Below are 25,672 nucleotides of genomic sequence, written 5' to 3'. Positions count from 1 at the left end.
CATGTATTTAAACAAATAATTTAATTGAGGCTGATTTTCCTTCTGTGATTATTTATAGATTATTTATAGATATTGGAAGTAGTATATCATAGAATGATTCTCCATAGCAGAGAAAGCAAAAAATAGAAATAAAAAATTAAATAATAATAAGAAGATATATGAAACTAAGTGTATTGAACATTTCCATAAGATAAAATTGAGATTAGACATATAAGAGTAAGTCAGAGGAAATTGTCAGAAATGATGAATATAATGTGAAATATTTGATTTGCAGATTTCAGAGATAGTTCACTTATTGGTAACTGGTTTGTGAACATAAATAAGGATTAGAAATAGAGTGCCAGACATACAGGTTGGACTCACCATCTTAGATAATCCAAAAGTTTGGGATCCTGACAGTAAACTGATAGTATCGGGATATTGTTTTAGTTTGCTTTTTTGTTGCTGTGACCAAAACATCTGACAAGAACAGATGAGAGGAGCAAAAGTTTATTTGAGGCTCACAGTTCCAGAGGACTCAGTTCATAGATGGTCCAGTACATTATTCTGAGCCGAAGCTGAGGCAGTACATCATGGTAGAAGGGCCCAGCAGAGGAAAGAAGCCTAGATCACACCAGGGTCGTGGAGCAGAGATAGAAGAAATGGGCTACAGGAAAAATGCACCCTTCCAAGGCACGCCTACAATGACCCACCTTCTCCATTCATGCCCTAACTGCCCACACTTATAACCCAGCCATTCAAAAGAAGATGAACTGATTAAGTTACAGTTCTCACAATCCAATAAATTTATTTCTTAACATTTCTGCATTAACAGAGGAGATTTTAAGGGATGCCTCACATCTAAACTATAACAGAAAATAAGATAATGGATTTATTCTGGAAGAGCAGTTGGCATTCACAGATTTCAGGAGAAGAGGCATTATCTGATTTCAAGCAATTTGTTTGTAAAATTTGTCATCTTTTGAAATTTGTAAAATAAGCATGCTTAATTCATATTGCATTCATGAGGATTTTGTCCATAAATTTTTTAAAAACACTTAAAGTGCAGGTATTTCTTTTTTCTCTTTAAACTATGTGAAGGATCATTGACAATGGCACTAAAAACTAGAACCAGACCCAGAATGTATGTTGTCAAGTGTATAATTTCTTGTCTTTAAGAAGGAGAGTAGGCCAGGCGCAGTGGCACACACCTGTAATCCCAGTTGGTCAGGAGGCTGAGGCAGGAGGATCTCAAGTTCAAAGCCAGCCTCAGTAAAAATAAGGCACTAAGCAACTCAGTAAAACCCTATCTCCAAATAAAATACAAAATAGGGCAGGCATGTGGCTCAGTGGTCAAGTGTTCCTGAGTTCAATCCACAGTATCAAAAAAAAAAAAGGGAGAAGAAGAAGAAGAAGAAAAGAAGTAGGATTTCCACGTATGACACAAGTTGATAAATTCATTAAGTTGAATTCAGTACAATATATATAACAGATGAATACTGTAAGTATAAGTTACATAGGAAACCCTATAAAATCTCTGAACCAGTCCACCAAGAAAGATTTTAGGCAAACCTTGAATCGATGTGAAAAGTAAAAAAAGGAATCCTATCCTATCTGAAGGGGGTTAGAGATGGGACAGGACTCTGAACAGTGGGTATCATTTTGGTTAAGTAAGGCTTGATTCAATTACATTTTGCAATTATTGATTTCAGGAGGGTAAAAAGAATACTTTTTTCCTCGAGTGGTAATTGGATTTTGTAACATTTTAAGTCAGACAATACAAAATTCCACCAACTATGAGGTTCTGTCACAAAGAGAAGAGACCAACCACCTGTACCACCTCAACATTAAGGTAGTGAGAAGCCACAGAAGAAGAAAGAAAAGCAATTTGTAATTAAATTTAAGAATAAAGGAAACTTAAAAGCTAAGATACCAAAATTGAAGTTGACCATTTCATTTCTCAGAGTAAGAATCCTCTAAATTGAAAAGGCAAATATTTTAAATAATAATAATTAGATAAAAAGAAAAAGGTGAATAAATCAATATGGACCAATTTTGCCATGTTTTAAAAGCTGAAAAACCATGAAGATGCTTTTGAAATGACAGCAGCAAAGGCTGTCACCTCTGAGCAAGTGTCCTGCATTTCCACTTCCCCTCCCCTGCACCATAATTTTTATCACTAAGAGTGGAGCTCCCTGGCTCTTTCCTGCAGATGCAAGAGCTTCCTTGTAGATTTTCTTCCTATCACTGTCCAGCTCTGGTCCTCTCCAGGCTCCCAGATTAATCTTTCTAAAGTACAATTCTGATCATGCTTCTCTACTACAAAGCCTTTGGTGATTCCTCCCATGTGCTAATGAGTACAAAGCAAAGTATTTCATGTCAATTTACAGCTGAACCTCCAAATTTCCCAGCACTCCACTTTAAACAACCTATGTTTCAGCTATATCATGTTACTTATGGTCTCCAGAGTTTCCCTGTACTTTTCCATCTCTGTCCTTTTCCTCCTTTCTATCTTCCTAAATATTACCATTTTTCAAGGTTCAGTTAAAATATCATCTGTGAAATTAAGCTGCCCTTGATCTCTCAACTTGAGGTTATTTATCAATCTTGCAAACATTTGTTATGTGCATCCCCAGTAGGATTTGTCTATAGCAGTCTGGAGTGCAGAAGAGGAAATATTTTCTTTGGTTGTATTTTTTTCAGTTTTCAGATATAAACATACCCCCAACATAGCTAATACACATTTATTTAAATGAATTGTTAAGTTTTCTTCTCAACTGCCTCATTTCTTGGATATAGTCAAATGACAATTCAGAGAACAATTTAAATACTCTCTTCCCTTTCAGTTCTCAAAGAATTATATTGTGTCTTGCTATTTACAGAAATTTTTAAAGTTTTTCTACCTTTATTTATTGTATCTACTGACCCATAATTATCATTCAATATGATAGTCACGTGTCCTGAAATTGAAATTAGAAAGGTAGTGAAAAGAGTCACTGCTGCCTGGGAAAATAATGTCAACATATTTAATAGACAAACACTTATTTTTCAGAATATTAGAAAAACAAAGACAAATAATCTAGTTAGAAAAATAAATGAAAAAGAATATGATACATAAGTAACAGAAAAAATATGAAGACAACAAACAGAAAAGCTGACTAAAACTTGATATTCATTTGTGAATTTCAAAGTACAATCTCCATTCAAATAGGAAAAATTTTAAAGACTGATACTATCAAATGTTGGCAAGGAGGTGTGGGAATCAGATTATCTGTTAGCTAGAGAATTTATCCTAATGGTCCTTGTGAATATTAAAACTCAGTTTATATGGGTAAAAAATTAAGTAAAGTGGTTAGAAAAATATCATTCAGACAAATATATTTATCTCAGCTGTGTGGAGTCATATTTCTCTATGGAAAAAGACCATCTTTTAAAAGGCATTAGACTGTTGAGTTCTGATTTCACATTGCTTCACCTGGGAAAAATCTAATTTAACCAAATGCACATGTGTTTTTCAAAGAAAACCCATTTCTCAACTGTATTCCCAGAGCCCATGGTAACGTTTAAAGTAATATATCCTTTCCCTGATGTTGGGGACCAATTTGAGGAGGATCACAGTTGCGATACTCTAGCTAAACTTGAAGCTACCTGGACAAATGCCACATTACTTTACCTTTCATGTCCCCCGAAAGTAATTTGCCTGTACACAATGTCCCCAAATAAAGCTTGGTTAGGAGAATTACCACTTCAGAAATCGTGAAACATACCTCTGAGCAGCATTTCCCAAAGTGTTTTTAGCAAAATGTCCATAAGGTGTCCAGACCCAAATGGTTTTCTTGGTTAAATAGGAATGGAAAACATTCTATTTACTATAGTTAATAGACATCTAGGCAAAAATTATTAGAGGTTTTGACACATAATTTGCATAAGACAACCTGCAATATTTTTCTAGGAAATGGGAATTATACAGAGTTTCCCTCAAACTGAAGACCAGGTAACACTTTATTCAAAGAATACCTACTAATCTAAATGAACACTAGAGAATTGCACAAAGTAACTTTAAGAATTCCTCAGATGAACCTTTGGGATTCTGTGAATCAGAAATAGGCTTGTAGAATCTAAAGAGCATTTAGGTTGTCAGTGGAGACTGTGCTCCTCCAGCATCCTGGACAGCTCTGGTTGCCCTGGAAGCCAGAAGTGAGATGGAAAAGTCCAAACACTTGACATTTGCATTCCTGGGCTGAGAACTAGAAGCTCGAAGGCTTGCTGTAGGACCACTCCAAGAACTATTTATGGCAAATTATAAGAACCTCTATCATGATTTTCTTTGTTCATTATTTTTCTCTTGTCCTTAGTTTCAATAAGCTAATTTGATAAATAGGATTTTTGATTGGACTTAAGATAAATGCAGATACAATATTAATAATGCCAAAGTGTCTGTATAAAAATTTAAATGGAAATATTTTGTGCATTCATTAAAAGAATCATAGATTATCACAGTTGTCTTGCTGTGCTCTCGGGGAAGATATGAAATGTTAGTAATTTAAGTTTCAGTGAAAAACTGTAAATGACAAATTAAATCTAATTCAGTGCATTAAATCAAAAAGCTTCTACTGTTGAGTTTGAGGTCATTTCAGATCAACGAATATTGCCAGACACTTTAATGAGTACTGGGGACAAAAAGATTAAGAAGACTCATTGAATTATCTGGACAATTTCCCAGCTTCACTGGTAAGGTAGACCTGGTAGGAGAATATTCAGCACAACATGGGGTAGTGGAATGGGTAAAGGACTACATGTATTTTGATAGGAACTCATAAGAAAAGAGGGCTAGTCAGGAGACTTAGAATGAGCCAGACAGATGAATAGGGCCAGTATCCCCACACAGAGGACTTCTGTACCATGCTGAATTTGGATTCTTTCATGAAGGCCAAGATGGAGGCAACAGATCAATTTGGAGTCAGTTCTCCTAGTTTAGGTAATACATGATAAAGGTCAGATTTATTCAGTTGATTAATAGATATTAATTGTAAAACCCATATGTCAAGACTTAGACTGTAGAGATCAGTGATAAGTACAAGTAATGAACTTTGCTCTTCTGGCACCTAAAATTCAATACAAAATGTAAACAAATAATGCATAGCTGATGCAAGCAAAATTCTACAGAAGATACAGTGCTATAAATATATCTGTTTATATACTATGATTATATATTATAAAGTTACCTATGCTTTGCTTCTAAAATCAAGGAAACTTCCTATAGCTATTTATACCTAAGGTGAGATAAAAAAAAATAAGGAGTAGCATTAGATTAGATAAAGTTTTCAAGGAGAAAGTCAAGGATAAGACTGTTTTAATCAGAGGAACAACAAGATTCAAGAGAGACGATGGCACTCCAGCCTGGTTACAGTGAGGGATCATTAGCTGAGGGTAAAGTGGTCTAGCATCCAGGTTGTACAGATCACTAAAGATCAGTATAAAGCTTTTAGATTTTATTCTGTGGTCCAAGGAAGCCGTTGAAAGACTTTAGGCACCATCTATTTTGTATTTTGGAAAGACTATTTGGACTTCTGTGCAGAGAATACACTAGAAGTGCTAAAGAGGTCATTAAAAAGTGAGTTAGCCTATTTTAAGTTCCAACAGTGCAACAGCATGCCCAGTGGGCATGCACCCAATGTCTAGTTGTGCCTCCTACATGGAAAGCACTCAATGCTTATCAGTTGAATGCTTGACTGAACGAATGAGATCCTCCTCCCATTTAATTTATCTGACCCTCCAACGTTTTTAAATGATAAAAAAGGTTTTCCAAGGTCTGAAAGTTTACCATCTGTGGGGAAAACAAACGTTTTAATATATGAAGATTTTTTTTTCTCTGAACGACCTTGTAACATTCAAGTCAAAATGTATCAAAAAATATATTTAATGTGTCATTGTGGGTGACAAATGAAAAGATACATTGTTCCTCTAGAGTTCCCAAAGCCTCAAGAAAGTGTGCCAACAAAAAGAACAAAAGAATGAACCCACAGCTAGAAATTATTCACTGGAATAGACTGGTTTTCCGACACTAAGAATCAATTTTCAAAATTATACATTGCAAAATTTTTGTAACTCTACTGTTTTATGTGTATTTTACTAAAACCACATCTTATTTTACAATATTTCTACCACCACCCAAAATAACTCACAGTATATTAGTAGTCATTCCCCAGTCCCCTGTACCCCCCGCCCTTGGGAACCACTGAACTACTTTCTGTCTTAGCAGATTTGCTACTGTGGATTTTACATTTTATTAGAATCATATAATATGTGGTCTTTTAGACTGATTGAACATAAGATGTGTTCAAAATAATTAATTGGGAGGCAAATGGACTGAGGAGGCTCCAGCCTTCTGGGGTTTTATGCAAAAAAACCCCCAAAAAACAGGAACCCAGCTCAGTACACTTCATCTCCTAGGAAACAGAAACTTAATCCTACCAATCAGAAATGGCCAATTAACTTCTAAGACTATGTTTTCACTTTAACCAATCAAGTAATTTCTTTGTCTTATTTCTGTGATGAAAACCTTATAAAAGTTTTCTGCTTGATGCCCTTCAGTAGAGCCTGAACCATTTGCAGTCTGGAGTTGTCAGCTCAAATAAACTCTAAAATTCTACAGTCACCAAGTTTGTTTTTACTTATTTTTTCACTGTCTAATCATACTGTAGCATGTATCAGTACTTCATCCTTTATTATTGCCAACCAATTTTCATTCCATGAATGTAAAATATTCCATTTACCTGCTTATCATTCAATGAACATTTGCTCAGTTTCCATTTTTGACTTTTATAAATAATGTTATGATGATCATCAATCAGTATATACTTTCTGTGGACATATATATTATATTGTATATAAAATCTTGCATGAAATTTCTGAGTTAAATGTTAATTCTAGATTTAACATTTTAAGAAAATGCTAAGCTGTTTTCCAAAGTTGCTGTACCATTATACATTCCCTCAGCAATCTGAAAGTGTAAGAGTACTAAAATTTCTCCACAACTTCACCAACATTTGTTAGTGCCTATATTTTTTATTATAGCCATCCTATGAAGTGAGAAGTGGTATTTCATTGTTTCATTATGGTTTTGACTTGCATGTATCTAGACTGATGTGGAACAACTTTTCATATGCTTATTGGCCATTTGCAGACCTTCCTTGAAGAATGTTTATTTCTTTCTTTATTTGTCTGTTTGTTTGTTTTAAATATTTTAGTTATAGTTGGACACAATACCTTTATTTCATTTATTTATTTTTATGTAGTGCTGAGGACCGAACCCAGGGTCTTGCATGTGTGAGGCAAACACTCTACCACTGAGCCACAACTCCAGCCCAAGAACAATGTATATTTAAATGAACCCTTTGCCTATTGCTTTCCTTGAAGAGTGGTAAGAATTGACTAATTATTTTAAACACTGCTTCCATGGGAACATTAACTAATATATAACAGAAATGTCTTATTTCTGAACTTAAAGCAAATATTTCCAGTAATTCCATTATAATCTTGAAATTATATATTTTTCAGTTTTCTACTATGTTGTATTCTCATTTCGTTCTTTCTTTCGTGTGTGTGTGTGTGTGTGTGTGTGTGTGTGTCTGTCTGTCTTTCTGCATGTGCATGAGTGGTATTAAACCCAGGGACTTACACATGCTAAGCCTGCCCTTGCTCTACCACTGACTGACACATGCAACCTTTATCTTGAATTTTTGTATTTATTTCTATGGTGTTTTTATTAACTTATTGTGACATGTATGTTGTTGCTATTTGGTGCATTCCTAACTAGTTGATATTCTTTATGGGTTGCATCCTTTATTATTATAAATTATACCATTCCTTTCTTATTTTCCATTTTTGTTTTTGTCATTTATTCATCCTCTGGGGAACACTCTAAGACTCTTGGTTGACACACAAGATCAACTGAACCCACACATGGCTCCAAGGTGGGAATATGGCCCCAGAATGTCTACTTTGAATGCAACATAGGCTGCAGGAAGAGGCAGAAGCCCAAAGATGGAGCAAAGAGCTAGAACATAGGAATATACTTAATATATTTTCTCTTTTGTTTTTAGATATAAGAAAACTTTGAGTAAATAACTAGGGTCATCCAGAGTAAAACAATATACAGCAAACAAACTGCTAAAAATCAAAATAAATAACAGTTCTGTGAAGTTTCCTGCATAACAGAACCCTTACTATTTGATATATTTCATGTAATAAATTGGTCTCTCACCATCTAAATTTTTTCAAACTATTTTAAAAACTTCCCAATTTCTCTTCTCCCTTTTCTGCTTGCAAATCATATACATTTTCTTTTAAACTTATAAGCATTTTCCCACTTTGGGATGCTAATTATAGTATACAACAAACACATATAATATGTAGAATGTTGAATTTTAGCCACATTAGTGTGATATTCTATTTAATGTGCAATCTATAAATAGGGGGTCAGTTATTAAAAACTTCCTCAAAAATTAGCACAACTTTTAAAAACTTTTGTTTTGTACTGCTTAAATCACTTGCACTAACCTTATACAATTTTAGCACAGGTAGGATTATAGAAATAAACTTTCTGAGAAAACTAAAGTGTTAGTTTGCTTGTCTAAGCTTAAACATCATAAATGTAACAATATCAAGAAAATACCAATAGATTTTTAATTCTAGAGATCCCTTCATATGGTCAAAAATACCCAAAGCAAGTTAATAACTATGAGATCTTCTCATGGCCAACACAAAACTTTCAACATTTGGTAAATTGGCATTAGTAAACCACATGTGAGTTTGAGGCATTAGAAACTTCACCGAAGAACTAGCAATGAAGTTGTTAGTAAAGTTGCTGGTTTTCCCCAGATAAGAACAGATGCTCAATGCACTAAAACACCAGCTTCTTTATCTCTGCATGTTTCTCTTGAGCATCCTCAAAGATGCCTGCCAATCTCTGTCTACTTCATCTTTGTCTTGTGTAGTACATTCCTTAATTTTCTTACATAAATTCTCAATTATCTCTTGCTCTTATAACTCAGCAGTAGAGGATTACTGGCACAAATATGTCATCCAGGTTATCAGAAACTTGCTCTGGTTTCCAGCCCAATCGATTCAGTCTCTGCTCTTCATTGGCCTCAGCCTATATCTTCATCTTACCAACTATTTTCAAATGTGGGGCTACTTATCACATATAACATCAAGTGATTTTAAACATAACATGAATTAAAAGCTCACCATATTCCAATGGTAATTCAACAACAAAAACCTACTAAAAAGTTGCGAAATTTGCACAGAAACTTACCATAGAACTACACTAGATTTTAGCAATGGGAAATAGGTTCAGTTTTTTGTTTGTTTGTTTGTTTGTTTTTGTTAGTTTGTTTGTTCTTGCTAAACCAAAAGAGGATGAGCCTTGTAATATAATGGCTTATCTTACTATCTTGGGAACAGCTTGCCTGAGAAACAACTCATGTAGACAAAAACTTCATTGGGAAGGAAAGAAGAATTCTGATAACATTTATCAGAAACGAGATAAAGTCAGTCCTTTAGTTATCTATACCTTTAGACTTTTTAGTTACATGATTTACATTGAAATATTCTTCTAATGTTAGATTTATATAATTACTATTTTTCACATAAGTAAAACAATAATTTTTTGCTCAATCGGACAAAAATCTCATTTATTTTTAGACTCTAAAAAAGTGAAACCATAGAGGTAGAGAACAGAATAATGCTTCCAGAGTTGGGGATGTGGAGAGGGGAAATAGAAAATGTTGTTCAAAGCATACAAAGTTCCATTTAAACAGGAAGAATAAGCTCTGGAGATCTATTGCATAGTATTGCGACCATAACTAATAATAATACAAACTCAAACACTGTAAGAGAATAGACTGTAAAGGTTCTCATTACCAAAAATAAAGTGAGGCAATGGAAAACTTAGCTTAATATAACCATTTCACAACATTATGCATTAAAATATAAAATTTTGTCAATTAAAAATAATTTTAAAATTTAAAAGTTCAAATTTAAACTGTAAAAAAAATCACATCAAGTTTTATGAAGTATCTTAAAGAGAATTTACCCACAAATGTAGCAGAGACTATTTCCATAGCAGTTGAAAACATCAGTGATGCATGTGAAGAGCTACATTCTTATAAAATTGAAGAAGATACTATTTCAGAAAAATTCTACAGCATCCCTGAGTATTTATTAAATACTTATTATTTAATAACAATATTATGGGACAAAAAGCTCATAATACTTGAATAATAAGAGCTCTGTCAGTTCAGAGGAACCTTAATAATTAACAACAACCAAAGCATACTTGATATAAAAATTGAGAAAAATTTTAAGTGGTTATTTTACCTTTATCACTTTTAGATTGAAATAGAGATGTATAGATAGGAAAGAAGATGGAAACAACTGGAGTTGTCTACAAACATAGTGGAACACTGTTCTGGGAGAACTTCATCCAGATTCTTCTTTATATACCTTCAGCTATTCACAAGACAGTAATTCTTCTTTAAGGAAATTAGTTAGATATAAAGAATTATGATTTTCAGTATTGATCCTTACCAAATCATGCCACAATCTTTTCCAGAAAGATAAAATTCAAATTTAATCATATAAAATTTCAAAGTTCTATGATATATTTATTCAAAAATTATTCAAGCCTGTTTTGTAATGTGTTCCTAAACAAGTTTTGACTTGTTTTGACTGTCCTTCACTACTGTCAATCACTTCATCCTCAGAAGAGGCTGGCAAAGGGCTAATGTGAATCCACAAACTACCACCACCTTGACAGCCCAGTGATCCACATGCGCTAAGGACAAATCTTCAAAAGGTAAAGAATTCATATCTAATCAGGCATGGAATAAAAAGTAAAATAAACAACCAGCAGAGGCTAAAAACATTATAGAATAACGTTAATATACTATAATATTTGTGTGAATAAAAAAATATCAATGTGTAATAAAATTACTCTGACTGACATATCTTTAATTAGAAAAACCCTCATTCCATACTGGACAGAAACAAATTTAGTCTAGCATTGAAGAGAGAAACCACCACATGCTTAAGACGGCCACTTATGGAGAAAAGATTCCTATCACTACTTAGTGTCCCGAAATTACTGGGAGAAAACCCTGTGAGGTGATCTCTGTATAGAATGGTGAGTTGTAATGGATGAATTTCTCATCTTCCTTTTCTTTGTTAGCTTATAGAATTCTCTCTCTCTCTCTCTCTCTCTCTCTCTCTCTCTCTCTCTCTCTCTCTCTCTCTCTCTCTCTCTCTTGGTCATCCCACCTTAATTGGATTCATTCTGATCTCTCTTCCCCTAGAAGCTTATATTTCTCCCCCTTGTTACTAATTTAATTCTTATACATTTCCCTTTTCTTTTGTCTAGTTCCAGTCTCATTTCTCAGAAAGGCCAGTTCATTAGAGAACTGTAGTTATTAAAAATTGAACTTCAACCAACCACATAATTTTTTTAAAAATAAGCAAAGGTAAAAATTACATCTTCAACATAATGTGAAAATATCAATGGAGTTCTGCCCAACCACCCACAAACATTATCCATGAGGTAGCTGACATAAAACCTTGAATCACCATCTTCTACTTTATAGCAGTTCAATAAATACTTCAATAAATACATAAATGAGAGCTCTTAAAAATTTGTTTCATAAATAATATCTTCTCAGCTTTTTATTTAGCATAGATCCTGGAGTATCCTAGAGATTCTACTTTTATCGTTCATTTTGATCCTGCCTCTTCATGTATGTGCATATGCATTTGTATGTGTTTGTGTGTGTGTGTGTGTGTGTGTATGTGTGTGTATTCCAATATATAGCATGGCCAAAAGAACACACTACATACTATATATCCAATGTAAATTTCAAAATAATTGCAGCCATTAATTAGTGTGCACAATCCACCTTACACTCAATTTTGAAATTAAATGCTAGTCTAAGATGGAAAGAACTAACTCTACTATTGGTTTATTTCGTACTAAGAATAAAGTTGTCCTTTCTTTAACCCAGGGGTCCTTATACCTCTGCCTGTGGCCTCACAGAATAAGCTGTAAATTTCTTACAATTATATGTGATATTTTGCATATGTTTGTGTATAAGTGAGCATCATTTCACTAGGGGGAATGGATTACCAGCTTTATGATTGAGAAAATGTCTCAGCCTGCAAACACAGATAGGCTCTGCTACATCTTCTTTACTCAAAAGCCCCACACTGCACTACTTTGATTGTCATTAAAGAAACCCATAATTGTTAAGTTCAAGTGAGACATTTATTACAGAATATGATGTTTAAGATAACCAACTTAAACTATCTAAAACTGCAATGGTATTACATTTAATTGGGTTATTTTGGAAACTGAGATTTCAACTATTTTCCCCCAATTTATTTGTCCCATAAGCAAAATTTTTGAAAAAAATCCCTCACACAGGGATATTTTAGGAAAGTGTATACAACATTGTAGAAATCAGAAAATAAAATATATGCTGTGCCCTAATTAATCTAAAGTATATTTTTTATTTAATTTTTATATAAAAACACAAGAATATTTACTATACTTTTTAGAGATTAGATAAATGTTTGTACACATAGAGGAAATGATAAGATATTCAATTTTTAACAGCTAATTAAAGTTCATTAGTGTGCACAATCTATCTTACACTCAATTTTGACAAGATTGATTATTTTAAAGTGAATCATATACTGAAACTGATTCTAAGGTAATCTGGATGCAACCAGTTGAATGTCTACTAATACTGCATAGGTAAAAGACATTAAAAATAAATTAAACAAAAAATAGAGTTAGATATTTCTTTTTAGAAATTATGTTTCTTATCCCACTATAGATTTTCTGAAATTATATAGACTTAGTATTTAGTAGTTTCCTCATAATATCTGTTTCATTTAGAATATGTTGAAACACTGAAATTAATACCAATTCTGTGTTCCTGTGCCTTTAATAAGTTACTAACTTATAACAAATATCATACTAAATGTAATTAATAAAAAGTAGAATTTCAAAAATATTTATAAAATTAATAAATGATTAGCAAGAGAATGATCTGTGTGTTAAAAAATAATATTTTTAAATACTCCAGTATTTTCTCATTCAAGAAAAATCTTTACAATCATTTGCTTATAATCACTTAAACAGATCATTCAAAAATACAGATATGTTTTGAGCTCTATATCATTGATATTTCTTTCAAGCTCTGTACTCCTAAAAAAGGAATATTTATTTTAGAGCATTTAAAATACCAAAAAATCAATAAAGCATTTATAAAGAGTATAATAATAATTATAGGATTTAAACATTATGCATGAGAAACTGATCTGAACATGAAAGCTCATTTTATTTTCACAAGAAATCTATAATGTAAGTGTTCTTAACCAAAGAGGAAATCAAAGCTAAGAGACTAAATACTGAGATAGCCAAACTCACAGCTACTAAGTGGTACAGAGAGATGTGAAATCCATGCTGACACTTATAACCTGTACTTTTAATCCCTACTTCTTTCTGACATTGTTTTTGTTATAGATTTATATATAAGGTGTCCCCCAAAAGCCTCTGTGCTAATGCAGGAATATTTGGAGGTTTAATGACTGGACTGTGAGAGCTGTAACTAATCAGTCTATCCTACTTTGAATAGATTGGGGGTAACAGTAGGCAGGTGAGGCATGGCTGGAAGAACTGGATCACTGGTGACCTGACCTAGAAGGGTGTCTCTTCCCTGAGGCCCCTTTCCCCTTCCCTCTCTTTGTCTCTCTCTGCTTCTTGTTCACCACAAATGGAGCAGCACTCTTAAACCACACCCTTTATCATGATATTGTGCCTCAACTTGGGTCCAGAGCAATGGAATCGGACCACCACGATCTGAAACAATGAACCAAAATCAATTTTCCCTTCCCTAAAGTTTTTTTTTTTTTTTTTTTTTTTTTTTTTTTTTTTTTTTTTTTTTACAGGTACTTGGTGCATGGGAACACAAAGTTAAATAGTTTCTGACTATGAAATTATAACTATAAAATTAACACACAGTCTCTCATAAATTGGCTTTTGTTTCTTAGAAGATTTTTCCAAATATAAGATGCAACTTTCTCAAGAAACTGAGAACATTTTTTTTCCAGTTGAAATTCATCCAACATACATATGATATATCAGGTTACCTCTATGGATTTCTTAAAGTGGAAATATGTATTTACTGAGAACTAGACTTGGAAGTAGTTGATCTCACAGATTGCTTTGGGAATGTGAGAAAGTCATTATTTGCTGGCTCTTCCGTAATTTACTTTGAATTTGTTAGATTCATTGATGTGTGAACTGGTTATCAAAGCTTGATAAACAGCTTATAAATCACTTTGAAGTTGGCAGAAATAAATATTAATGAGTCAATTTTCAAGGAACTTATAGTTAGTTTCTTCTTCTTTCCACATAAGTAAAAAAGATCTCAGTTGTTTTACTTAGAAAAGAATCTACAATTTATTAGTAATGATTGATGTTTTTCAAGATAATCATCAGACTATTTATTATACGAAATCAGACTATTTGCTTTAAAAAAAAAAAAGAGTGCTCTTTGAAAATCCACCAAAAAGTTTCAAGTGATAAAAATTCTGTGCAAAACTTATTTATAAAGCCCATACTTGATTCTAATATTTTGAGATACTAAAATAAACTGCTTCATCATGATCTGTGCAGGGCTGGCCCCACTTAAACCACTACTTCCTCCCAGCCTTTCTCACAAGACAAAACAGGCTCCAACAGTTTTAGTAGCTTACCCAGATCACAAATAGGAAGAAAACAAAGTATGTGAAAACATGCCTATCTACTACAGTCTTTTGTGACTTAGCCTCTATAATAGGAAAAAGATATCATTTTTAATGTTACGGATTTTAAGAATTCAAAAAGTCTTTCTAAGGTCAAAATAACAAAGAGGATATATATCTTACATAAAATATATAAATATGCTCTGACATAAAATTTTAAATGCCATACCCCAAATTAATGATCCAGATCTGGACTTAGATTTCTTATGCTTATTTTGCCTTGTGAAGATACTTGATATCCCATTATGGACATTTTATTCCCTGCATTTAAATGCTTATTTCCCCTAACTAGGAAATACTTGAAATCTCAGGATTCATTTGTACCTCCATTTTAAATCCCTTCTAGAGGTTCTGGCTAATGTTTGATTTTCATAAGTGATGAGAAAGGATAAAGCAACCTGACTATTACAAGAAGTTAGGAATCCTGTTCATTGGATAGGGTAACCCAGCTTCATGGAGTAGGGAGCATATGAAATCCACCTCACTCTACCACATCACCTGCTGCATCCACCTAGATGGTGCCAGCTCTAATGTGCAGAAAGGTTTTACGTAGGCTCATGCAGGCCCTACAGACCTGAGAGTTAGGAAAACAAGGGAAGGAAGCAGTTAAACACAAAGCTTTTCAAGTCCAATTTCTATCAGAAATTAAAAGAACAGAGAAATAGAGCTCATGATGAGAATGTTTATTAATTCATTAAATCAGTACCAGGGTAGGGAAACACTTTTTTCTTGGTACTAGGAAGTATAATATCATTTTAGGGGAAAAGATTTAGGAGAACCACTAGCAACATGTCCTCTTTATTGTATGGGACGTGAGAACCATTACTAAGGAAGACTATGAATATTTAAGAATATGATTCTATGGATGTGGGAGAAAGAGAAAACTCTTACATCCCTTGATCTGATGATTCTGTTTCAAAAAATTCTCAAGTCTACTAGAAATAAAACAGCATGACAGTATATATGCCACATTTGCCACATTTTAAAAAATCATCACACTATCACTTTGACAGATCCTGAAGAGGCTCTAAAGAAACACTTTGAACACATGGATATCAAGTCTTACTTTCATGGATACACAACTGATGTTTTCTACAATATAGATGACTACCTCTGAAATTCTAACAATAACTACCCATTTGTTCAGTATTAGATACTATACCAAGAAAACACTTATCTCCAAAGAGGAATATTTCAGAAAATATGTATTACTATTTCATATTTATAAATAAGGATTGAGGGTCAAAAAGCATAAGAGATTTGCCTAATTTCATGAAGGTAATTATTGCTGATTGCAGATTCAAATCTATGCTGTTCTTAATTCAGAACCTGAGTTTTTGCCACTTCAATAAACTAAACTTTTGATAAGGCTGTTAATGCTTAGGAAAAAAGTGGTACTTTTACCAATCAACATTTTGAGATATTATATAAAATATAATATACTGAATCAAATATGTCAACACCATGCATCCTCCTACTATTTCCTAAAATATATACTTATTAAACTGCCATTGTTTTAAACTGCATAATGATATGCTAATAATCAACTAAATTTATGATGTTCTGGTTAATGTTTGAGAAATGAGACAGGAGGCATGGCTTGACTGCTTACCTGTTCTGCTAGTTTTTGTCCATTGAGGTAAGCCTGAATCACAGCATCATTTACAAGCAAATGGAAGTTCAGGAGCACGTGTTCAACATCATAGGTTCCATGCATTGCATTTGAAAGCTCTTCCAAGGACTGGATATATGCATGCCAATGTGGATTAAGCTCTACCATGTGGGCAAGACAGCCCCTGGCAACATTGAGGCAGTACCCCATACAGGGCTTACTGAGAGTCAGGCCCTGGCAATGAGGGCAGTACTGCATCCTTAGGAGGGCTCTGCTGCACTCTTTGGAGAAATGAAGATGGTCAGTGGTGTTGATGACTTCAATGCCCAGATTGAGGGCCTGCAGAAATGTGCGGCTGGGCAGCAGAGATCTTCCCATCTGCCCCATTACTCTTTTGGGAATATTACCAAATGGACTAACATCCCGGCGGGCCATGCGGATGCATTCCGAGTATTCCAAGGAGCTGTCAGTCACACTGGGATTAATGAGATGGTTGTAGACCAGAGGAAAAAGACTGTCGAAAAACCTATTTACAAATTCTTCAGGATTAACATCCACACCAAATAAGTAGAGCCCTACATCGGTGAAGAACTCCTGAACTGCAGCAGCAGCCTCTAAGGCCATGTTCCTGTAGGTGTTGCAAAAAAGTATACTGGTATAATTTTCTGCTTGTCTGATGAGAGTTTCAAGGGTTTCTGTAACACAGCAAAGGTAAAAGATGAAAAGATTTAATATTCATTTTAAAACTGTTCATCCCTTTGCTCCAGACAGTAAATGAATTTAATGTATCATAACTAATTTAAGGATCTACCATAATTCTCAATCTACTAAACCAACTTTAATTTTCCAAGGATAATGGCTGGACAACTATGGTCATTACGTGCAACATACAAGATTCATACTGACATGTTTCCTAGAATCAAAGTCTGATAAAAAGTACAGAACTAAAAAACAAGTTACATGTAAAGGTAGTTTCTTACTATTTCCTCCAGTCATTCATAACCCACTAATAATAAGTGTGTTTCATAACCTGAGTTCATTATTTACAAAAGATGATAACATTAAATACTTGAATTCCCACCCACTATATTTCTGTACTTTCATCATCTTTTATTTTCCCAGAATGAAAGCTAGTAGATTACACACTAGTTGGTACAAAGAGAGGCTAAACTCCAAAGGAAAACCTAACAATCCTCAGACCTTTTAACATGTTCAAACTAAAAAGTAAAACCTTTCATTATTAGACTACCTGCAAATTATCACACCTCATTAAACAGTGGGAAAACCATGAGTGACATTATTTGATGATAGTAAATAATTGTGACCCCTTATTAGTTATAGTCTGTTGTTTTTATCATCTTATCTTCAAAGACTTTACTGTGGGATAATTTCTTTTTTTACTTAACTGATGCTCTCAAATCAGTTTCTCCACAGGAGGAAAAAAAAAGAATAATTTAGCTACAAATTAAAGAAAAAAAATCTAAAAATGGGAAATTAGAATAATCAGGAAGTTAAAATAGTGTTTCAAATTATAGCATTAAGCATTGGCTATACCAATAATTATATATTATAATTAGCCTAAGCAATGATACTAGACTGTATCAAATCATAATTAATTAAGAATATATTCAATAAAATGATTTCCCTTAGCCCCAATCTCATAGTTATTTTATGAGGCTGTAAAAGACCACAAAATAATTTGGGAAGCAAATCTCGTTTAAGTATATTATAAAAGGAAATGGAAGAACAGTAAAAAATAAAATGAAAGAATAAAAAGCAGAAGTTCAGGGAGAGCTGCTAATAAAGTAGCTGTATCATGAATATACCACATGATCCTCACCAAAACAAGATATTAAAAAACACAGTTTTATGAAGAATACAAATATATGACAAAACAATCTCATGTGTTCTTATTTTGTCTGGAGATAGATTCTTTTTGGGTTCCAGGCTTTAGGGTGATGTATCAATATATATTACCCTGCAATCAAAGGCAACAGTTCTTACAGGCTATAGCAACTGTTTTAACAGAGCACTATAAACTAGATGGTTAGGATTCATGTGTTATCTGTGCATCTCTAGTGCCCACTACACCGACTACACACTGACTACACACTAGCAACTCAATAAAAACGAGATGGTAACTGAAGACTTCAATTTTGACTGGCATCTCTGCCAAGTGAGACAGCATTACTATCAAGTTTGCCCAGTTGGCCTGATCATGAGGCTGCAGTAGGGGAAATACAGATTATCAGGCCTCTGCTTTGGGAATTCTAACTCAGCAGGTTTGTTTTGGTCCAGAAATATATATTTAACAAGCAGCCCAGGTGATTATTTCAATCCAGCTAGTGTTTGAAACACTAAAATTTCAAATGTGGCCAAATGTCCTCTGCTCTTATATCGTAGGTAAGCAAGCCTTCCTCTGGCTTCTCAGCTGCAAACTCAGCCACTATACTTTGTACTTTCCACAAGAGGAAACCAGATTGACCTGTTGTGGTCTGAACTAAAGTAAAATTTCTTTTTTTTGCAGGGGTGGGGGCACGAGGGTATGAGGGATTGAACTCAGGGGCACACAACCCCTAAGCCACATCCCTAGCCCTATATTTTATTAGACACAGAGTCTCACTGACCTTGTTTTTACTAAGGCTGATTTTGAACTTCCAATCCTCCTGCCTCAGCCTCCTGAGCCATTGGGATTACAGAAGTGTGCCACCACACCTGGCTAAAGGAAAATTTCCAAACCTATAATTTTCTCCATAATATAAGCTAATTTTCCTTAATTGCTTGTGTGTGGCTATTAATTGTAAGGTAGATCACAAATGATTTTGTTTACCAGTAACAGTTAAACAGCATTGTTTGCAAATTAATTAAGTTTTAAGATAAAAAAGGACAAATTAAAAGGTACTCTGTCTCTTTCTTACATGCACTCTTACATGATTTCCACTAGGCTTCTAAAGTGCCCTTTATTTAACAGATATCTGTTAAATATTCAGTGGAATAAAGTTTGAATGTTGCTTACCCTGGCAATACAAAGGTTCTATCTGATTTTTGCTAATTCTAAATAATGCTCCAATGTGAAATTTTTAGAAGTCAAAAGTAAAATGTTTCTTTATAAATTCTTAATATATAACACAATTAAATGTATAACACACTAACTTAAAAATACATGGAACTTATCTTTCAGTAACCATAATTATAAGTTTTACAAAATAACTTATTTTGTTAAAGCAATATCAAAGAGAATGTAATATTTAGAAGTATCCATTCAAAATAAAAATGAGTATAGTAATTCCAGATATCATTATGTCCTAAGTCCACTTTGTACTACTGGCAACAAACTAATTTTGATTAGTGTTTGAGATTATAATTAAAAATAAATTTCTGGACAAAGTCTGCAGTTCTGATGGTATTTATTTCAAACTAGTTCTCCTCTGATTTAGTTTTATTCTTTCTCTAAAATAAAATAACAAAAAACAGTTAAAGATTTTAAGAATCATTATGTGAAATTTTTTAACTTCAATAACATCCCCATTAAAATTTTAGTTTTCATAAATATGTACTGATTTCAGTACCCTTTGCAGGAAGAATTATATATTGCCAAATATCAATATTCTGATTATTTTTCGAATGTCTAAACAAAAAAGTGGATTTTAAAAATTGAGTTATTATGATAGTTTTTTCATTATGTTATTCACTCACTAAAATACGAGGATTGGATTTTTTGCTTTCAAACTGTATTAAATCTGATATTGAAACATTCCTTTAATTAAATTACCTAAACATATGTTAGCTGTGTATTTCCATCCTTATCTCTTCAAAAAATTGAATATATAAACACCTATAAAAATGAACAATCTAATAAACCAGCCATTGGAAGATCTTGTTGATAACTGGTTACAAAAAGTTGATAAAATCAGGAGTTGAATTTATAAAAACAAATTGTTTGTATTAATTCTGGATCTAAAAATCCATCACTTTGTTCTCATAACATGTTTACCAAAAAGTTGAGGATTTCCATTTTATAAAATTAACATAGTGTATTAGCAGGAATTTAAACATTCATAATTACAAAATATTATTTTCTGGAGTGAAAAAGAACATTCCACATTAAAAAAAATCAGCACTTATAAATCCAAGTTAGGTTAAGTGCTAAATAATTTGTATATCTACTTAGTTATTAAAGAGAACCTGTACATTTTATTTCAAAGATTTAATATATATGAAACATCCTGCAGCCTAGATATATTACTAGCAGCATTCTATGAAAGTGCTAAAATAGTTAATGCATCTTGAAAATAAACAGAAATATTTACCAGGTTTGGTTAAGGAACTTAGATAATAGACTACAAAAAAAAAATTCTTTTTGTGTTTGTAATTGACAATTTCAATAAGATCTTCCTTCCAGTAATCTATCAAGACAGAATAATTTCCAGCTTTCCTTGTAATGCCTGAGTGGTAGGCAGTATAAAAGGCTGCAGTCTAGTTATTGTTGAAACAAAAAATATAATTCCTCCAAGCTTTATGGGAAATTAATTTATCTATACATAAAATCAGTTATGTGTAATCCCAACTAAAGAATGAAGTTAAAGTGCATGAATCTATTTTAATTTTCAGCATTAACATTATGTGATAATTTCATGACAAAATACTTAAGAATGAAAATTTTATTTCTACTTTTCCAGACCATATTCCCTTTGATGATCTTTTATCATGCATGCCAATGATTATGAAACATAAATCAAGAATTTAAGTTTAAATAAAACACTGTAGATAAAATTGTGATAATTATTTTAAATTAAATTTAACAAATCACAAATTCAGTAAATATTCATATGTATGGGATGTTTTGCAATGGAAGAAACAATATTTTTAAGACTTTTACTGGTTTTAGATAAAATTGACCCCAAAAAGTAACAATCATGAAATAAGTATTACAATAACTTCTCCAGCATGACATGAATAACATTTTATGACTCTTCATACTTCCTAGTATTTTTGATATATGAACATTTTTAAATGCAAAACGTGAAGTGTCAATTACAATTTAAGGCCACAGATATTCTCAAATACAGCAATGAAATAGATGAAAAAGATTAAATCAATCATATCAACCATAGATAATCAGATGATTTTACAATGTATATCTAGGTTGAAGAAAAATTTTCAGAGTGAGTGTATATTTTGTCAATTACAATTCTCAAGCCACAGATTACATTAATGCAACAGATATTTCATTATTACTCGGCTACTTCAAACCTATTTTGTTCCACTATATAACCCTGTGCATTAAATTATGGATAGATGAACAGATAGGTACATCACTGTAAGAGTAATTTCTCAATAAGTTTTTAACCTATGTATATTAAAATAAATGTTAATTCCATCTACTTTTAAAAAAAATGCCTTCCAATGATTTTAACACTTTCAGATTAATAATCCTTGAATCACCCAAAGACCATTATAGCCACTCTGAAGATACGCATATTAAATAAAGAATTATATATTTTTCAGCCTGGAAGTGTTTATACCAAATTCATTCCTTATATTTGCATACTTCTTCAATTGTTTCAGAAAGCAAATATGTAATAAAAGTTCTCTGGAATATTAATTTAATGTCTTTTTAAATGTTATGCCATATGATTTATAATTCTTCAGAAATTAGTCATCTATACAAATAAATACTGGAATATTAATCTGTATCACCAAGAATTAGCATATTGGTAATTAATTTAGTCTTCTAAGGCAAGCATTGCATGGAAAAATGCTTTCTCAACTTTTCTTCTTCATTTCCCTCTTCATTAATGCAGTTATCATAGTGCATCAAACTTATTTTTAATATAATTTTATAGTCATTTATTTTCTGAAAATCAATATAGGTTTTAGTAAAACTTTTAACTCCATTAAACTATTATATGACATATAAAGATCAGTGCCAAACAACTAATGATAGATTATTTCATAAATTACTGTGAAATGAAGACTTTAAAATCAAATTTTCCGACAGTCTTTAACATGAACTCAGAAATGCAATCTGAAAATGCAAATCAGTCATATAGAGCTATTTCTTACTAACTCATATAATTTTCTACTTTTATACAGAACAAATAAATCAATACCCTTTGTCATTGGTTCTTTGTCCTCTTCTTTTTTTTTTCTGTTCTTTTCACACTCTAAGACATGGGTCTCCCTTACTTAAATAAACAAAAATCTTTAATTTAATTTTTTCTTTAATTTTTTTTCTTTAATTTTTTCTTTCTTTAATTTTTTTCTCTTTCTGACACTTCAAGAAAATCAAATGGTCTATATTTTTTACTTCCATTGGCACAATGGTTGTTCCTTCTTCAATGTTCACATCTAATTTTTTTAAACTTACTCCTCCATTCATCCATTCAACCAAGATTTATTTATTTTTATTTTGAAGGGTACAGAGGATTGAACTCAGGGGCACTAGACCTATGAGTGACATCCTTAGCCCTATTTTGTATTTTACTTAGAGAGAGAGTCTCACTGAGTTGCTTATTGCATCAATTTTGCTGAGGCTGGCTCTGAACATGCAATCCTCCTGCCTCAGCCTTCTGAGCAACTGGGATTATAGGCATGCGCCACCATGGAGGGCTCAACCAAGATTTTTGAATACCTATTCTAGACCTTAAAGCAAGAGCTAAGGAAACCATACAAATTTCTGTCTCATAAAGTTTATTATCTTTGGAGTAGGAAAGAAAATATAAAAGCAAACAAATAAAAAACTATGATATAGAAGTACTAGAGAGGTTAGAGTTGGGGTTAGAACAAATGATGGCGCACTGTTTTACACAGCTTTAAGACAGTTTGTCTATAATCAATGCATTAAAAAACCATAAAAAATGAGTTCCCTGGCCAGGCACAGAGGTGCATGAGTGTAAGTAATCCCAGTGTCTCAGGAGGCTGAGACAGGAGTATCACAAATTCAAAGCCAGCCTCAGCAAATTAGTGAGGCCATAAGCGACTTAGTGAGACATTGTTTAAAAAACAAAATAATTTTAAAAGGGTCTGGAACATGACTCAGTGGCTAGGTGCCCCTGGGTTTAATCCCTAGATCCACCACCATCACCCCAAAAATAAGAAGTTCCGTGATTAATCTATTTCCAAAAGAAAATTTTCTGAATTTATATATATGGTCATGTGGCCAAAAATGTATTTAGGCAAATTTGTTTAGACAGAGTGACTTTCTAAAGATTGACCATTTAAAATAAGGTGAACAACAGAGCCCTCTCTCAGGAGGCAACTTTGAGCAGACTTCTGCAATAAAATGAAACCAGTTTTGGTAATGTAATTGGTGAGTTTATTCAGAGGAACTGGGATCCAAGGCTATCAAAAAATTTTAAACATGAGAGAACTATGACCTGTTATGCATTTTAATGGAATATAGTGGCTGCTGTGTGGAAAACAGACTGTTGAGGCAGGGCTAAGTGAAAGCGGGGAGCCTAGGTAAAAGGCTTTGGTAAGAATATGAGTGAAAGACCGTGGTAAATTGGACTGTGATGGTGGTTGTGGAGTTAGTGACAATAAGTGATCACATTGGCCATACATAATGAAATAATAGACAAAGGAACTTGCTATTGTTTGGAGGGTGTATAGGCAAAAGGCACAAATGAATAACTCTGAATCTTGGGCATTAGCTGCTGGATACACAGTAGTATCGTTAACAGAAAAAGTAAGACTATGTAAAAAGGTACATGTTTATATGTGATGGGAGTTGGAAATTAAAAGTTCTATTTTGGGAATGTCAAGATTGAGATGTTATTTACAAATTCAAATAAAGTGTGTATTAGTATACAGTTAGGTAAAGTAATTCAGATCTGAAGGAAAGAGCTAAGGCTGGTGATACCAATCTGAAAGTGATTAACATGGAAGATAAAGTCATGGTACTGGATAAAACAACCTAAAGGCAGAAGATAGGTAAGGATACAGATGATCAGAAAAAATAATCAAGAAGAGAGTTAGAAGCCAGAGAGCTTTAAAAAAAATCAGGAAAGTAGTACTCTAGAGATCAAGGGAAGAAAATGACTCAAGTGGAAGAAAATAATCCATCATGTCAAATGCTATTAAGAGGTCAACTCAGATGAAGAGTAACAACAACTGACCATTGGAACTGACAGGAGAGAGGCTCTCAAGGATCTTGATAAGAGCTGCTTCAGCAGAACATAAGCACTAAAGAGAACAAGAATTGAGCCAATGTATAGACAACTTTTTACAAATGCTGACTATAATAGAATCAGAGATCCAAGGTAGACACTGGAGGGGAATATGAAGTCAAATGCTTTTGTTTTGATGAGAAAGAAGAATTTACTGAATATTCAAAGAGCAATAAATTGATGACTTATCAGGGGAATGGGAACTTCAGGAAGAAATTCCTTGAATAAGCAAAAGGATTTGATCTTGAGCACTCACAGAAATCAGAATATTAAGTATTTTAATGGATGCTGAAGTGCCAAGAGTGACTACAAGAGAATGTGAAAAGAAAGACAGCAAGTCAGAAGAGGTTGACTTGCTAAAGGAACCTGATCAGAAGTACGGTAGAAGCCAACATTGAACTTCTGGTATCCTCGTTCAAGGGGGTTTTTGAGGAGAATGGTGAGATTTCTGTAGATCAATAAGCATACCTCATTACTCACAGAGGACACTTGTGTAAGTTTCTTGCTACTAAAACAAAGTGCTGCAAATTTGGTGGTTTCAACAACAGGAATTAGAAGTAGTTCTGGATGCAGAATTCCAAGTTCATTAACTCCATGCTGAAAGCAAAGTATGGGCTGGGCCCACACCTCCCTTTGGAGGCTTTAGAGGAGAAACTTTTTCTTTGCTCCTCCAGTTTTGTGTGGCTGCTTGCATCCCCTGGCATTCTTGGATTATGGTCACATCACTCTAGGAAAGGTAACTTCAGAAAGGACCATATGGCCTGTCTATCTCACATGCACCAAGTCTTTCAAATCCAGAGGCTGAATAACAGTCTTTGTCACTAGAGACTATTAATTAGGGTGCTATAAACTTGAATAAACAAATGCCAAAGCAACTTTAAATATAGCTTATACATTTCCTCCGATTTATCTCTGTACCATCCCTAGAGTTTACTACCCTAGTCCAGATATCCATTTTTCCTATCCTTTCTTAACAAATTTATTATTCTTTGTCCAAAATGCATAAAAGCATCATGTGTTGTTCACTTTTTCAGACTTCACTTTC

At 33.2% G+C, this 25,672-nt stretch overlaps 1 protein-coding gene across 4 annotated transcripts in view; it reads right to left on the bottom strand.

Moving 5' to 3' along the window:
- The window catches only part of Gpc5 (glypican 5), a 1,280,165-nt gene that overhangs the window by 1,019,324 nt on the left and 235,169 nt on the right, over positions 1-25,672 (bottom strand). For all 4 annotated transcript variants that reach the window (XM_078016202.1, XM_078016204.1, XM_078016203.1 and 1 more), the window contains exon 3: positions 16,457-17,151. In XM_078016202.1, coding sequence (XP_077872328.1) covers positions 16,457-17,151 — 695 coding nt within the window. The remainder of the gene's footprint in view (positions 1-16,456; positions 17,152-25,672) is intronic.

Source organism: Ictidomys tridecemlineatus, chromosome 6, assembly GCF_052094955.1.
Source record: "Ictidomys tridecemlineatus isolate mIctTri1 chromosome 6, mIctTri1.hap1, whole genome shotgun sequence".
Taxonomy (NCBI): domain Eukaryota; kingdom Metazoa; phylum Chordata; class Mammalia; order Rodentia; family Sciuridae; genus Ictidomys; species Ictidomys tridecemlineatus.
The sequence above is the reverse complement of the archived record's forward strand: the minus strand, read 5'-3'. Positions and strand labels throughout refer to the sequence as shown.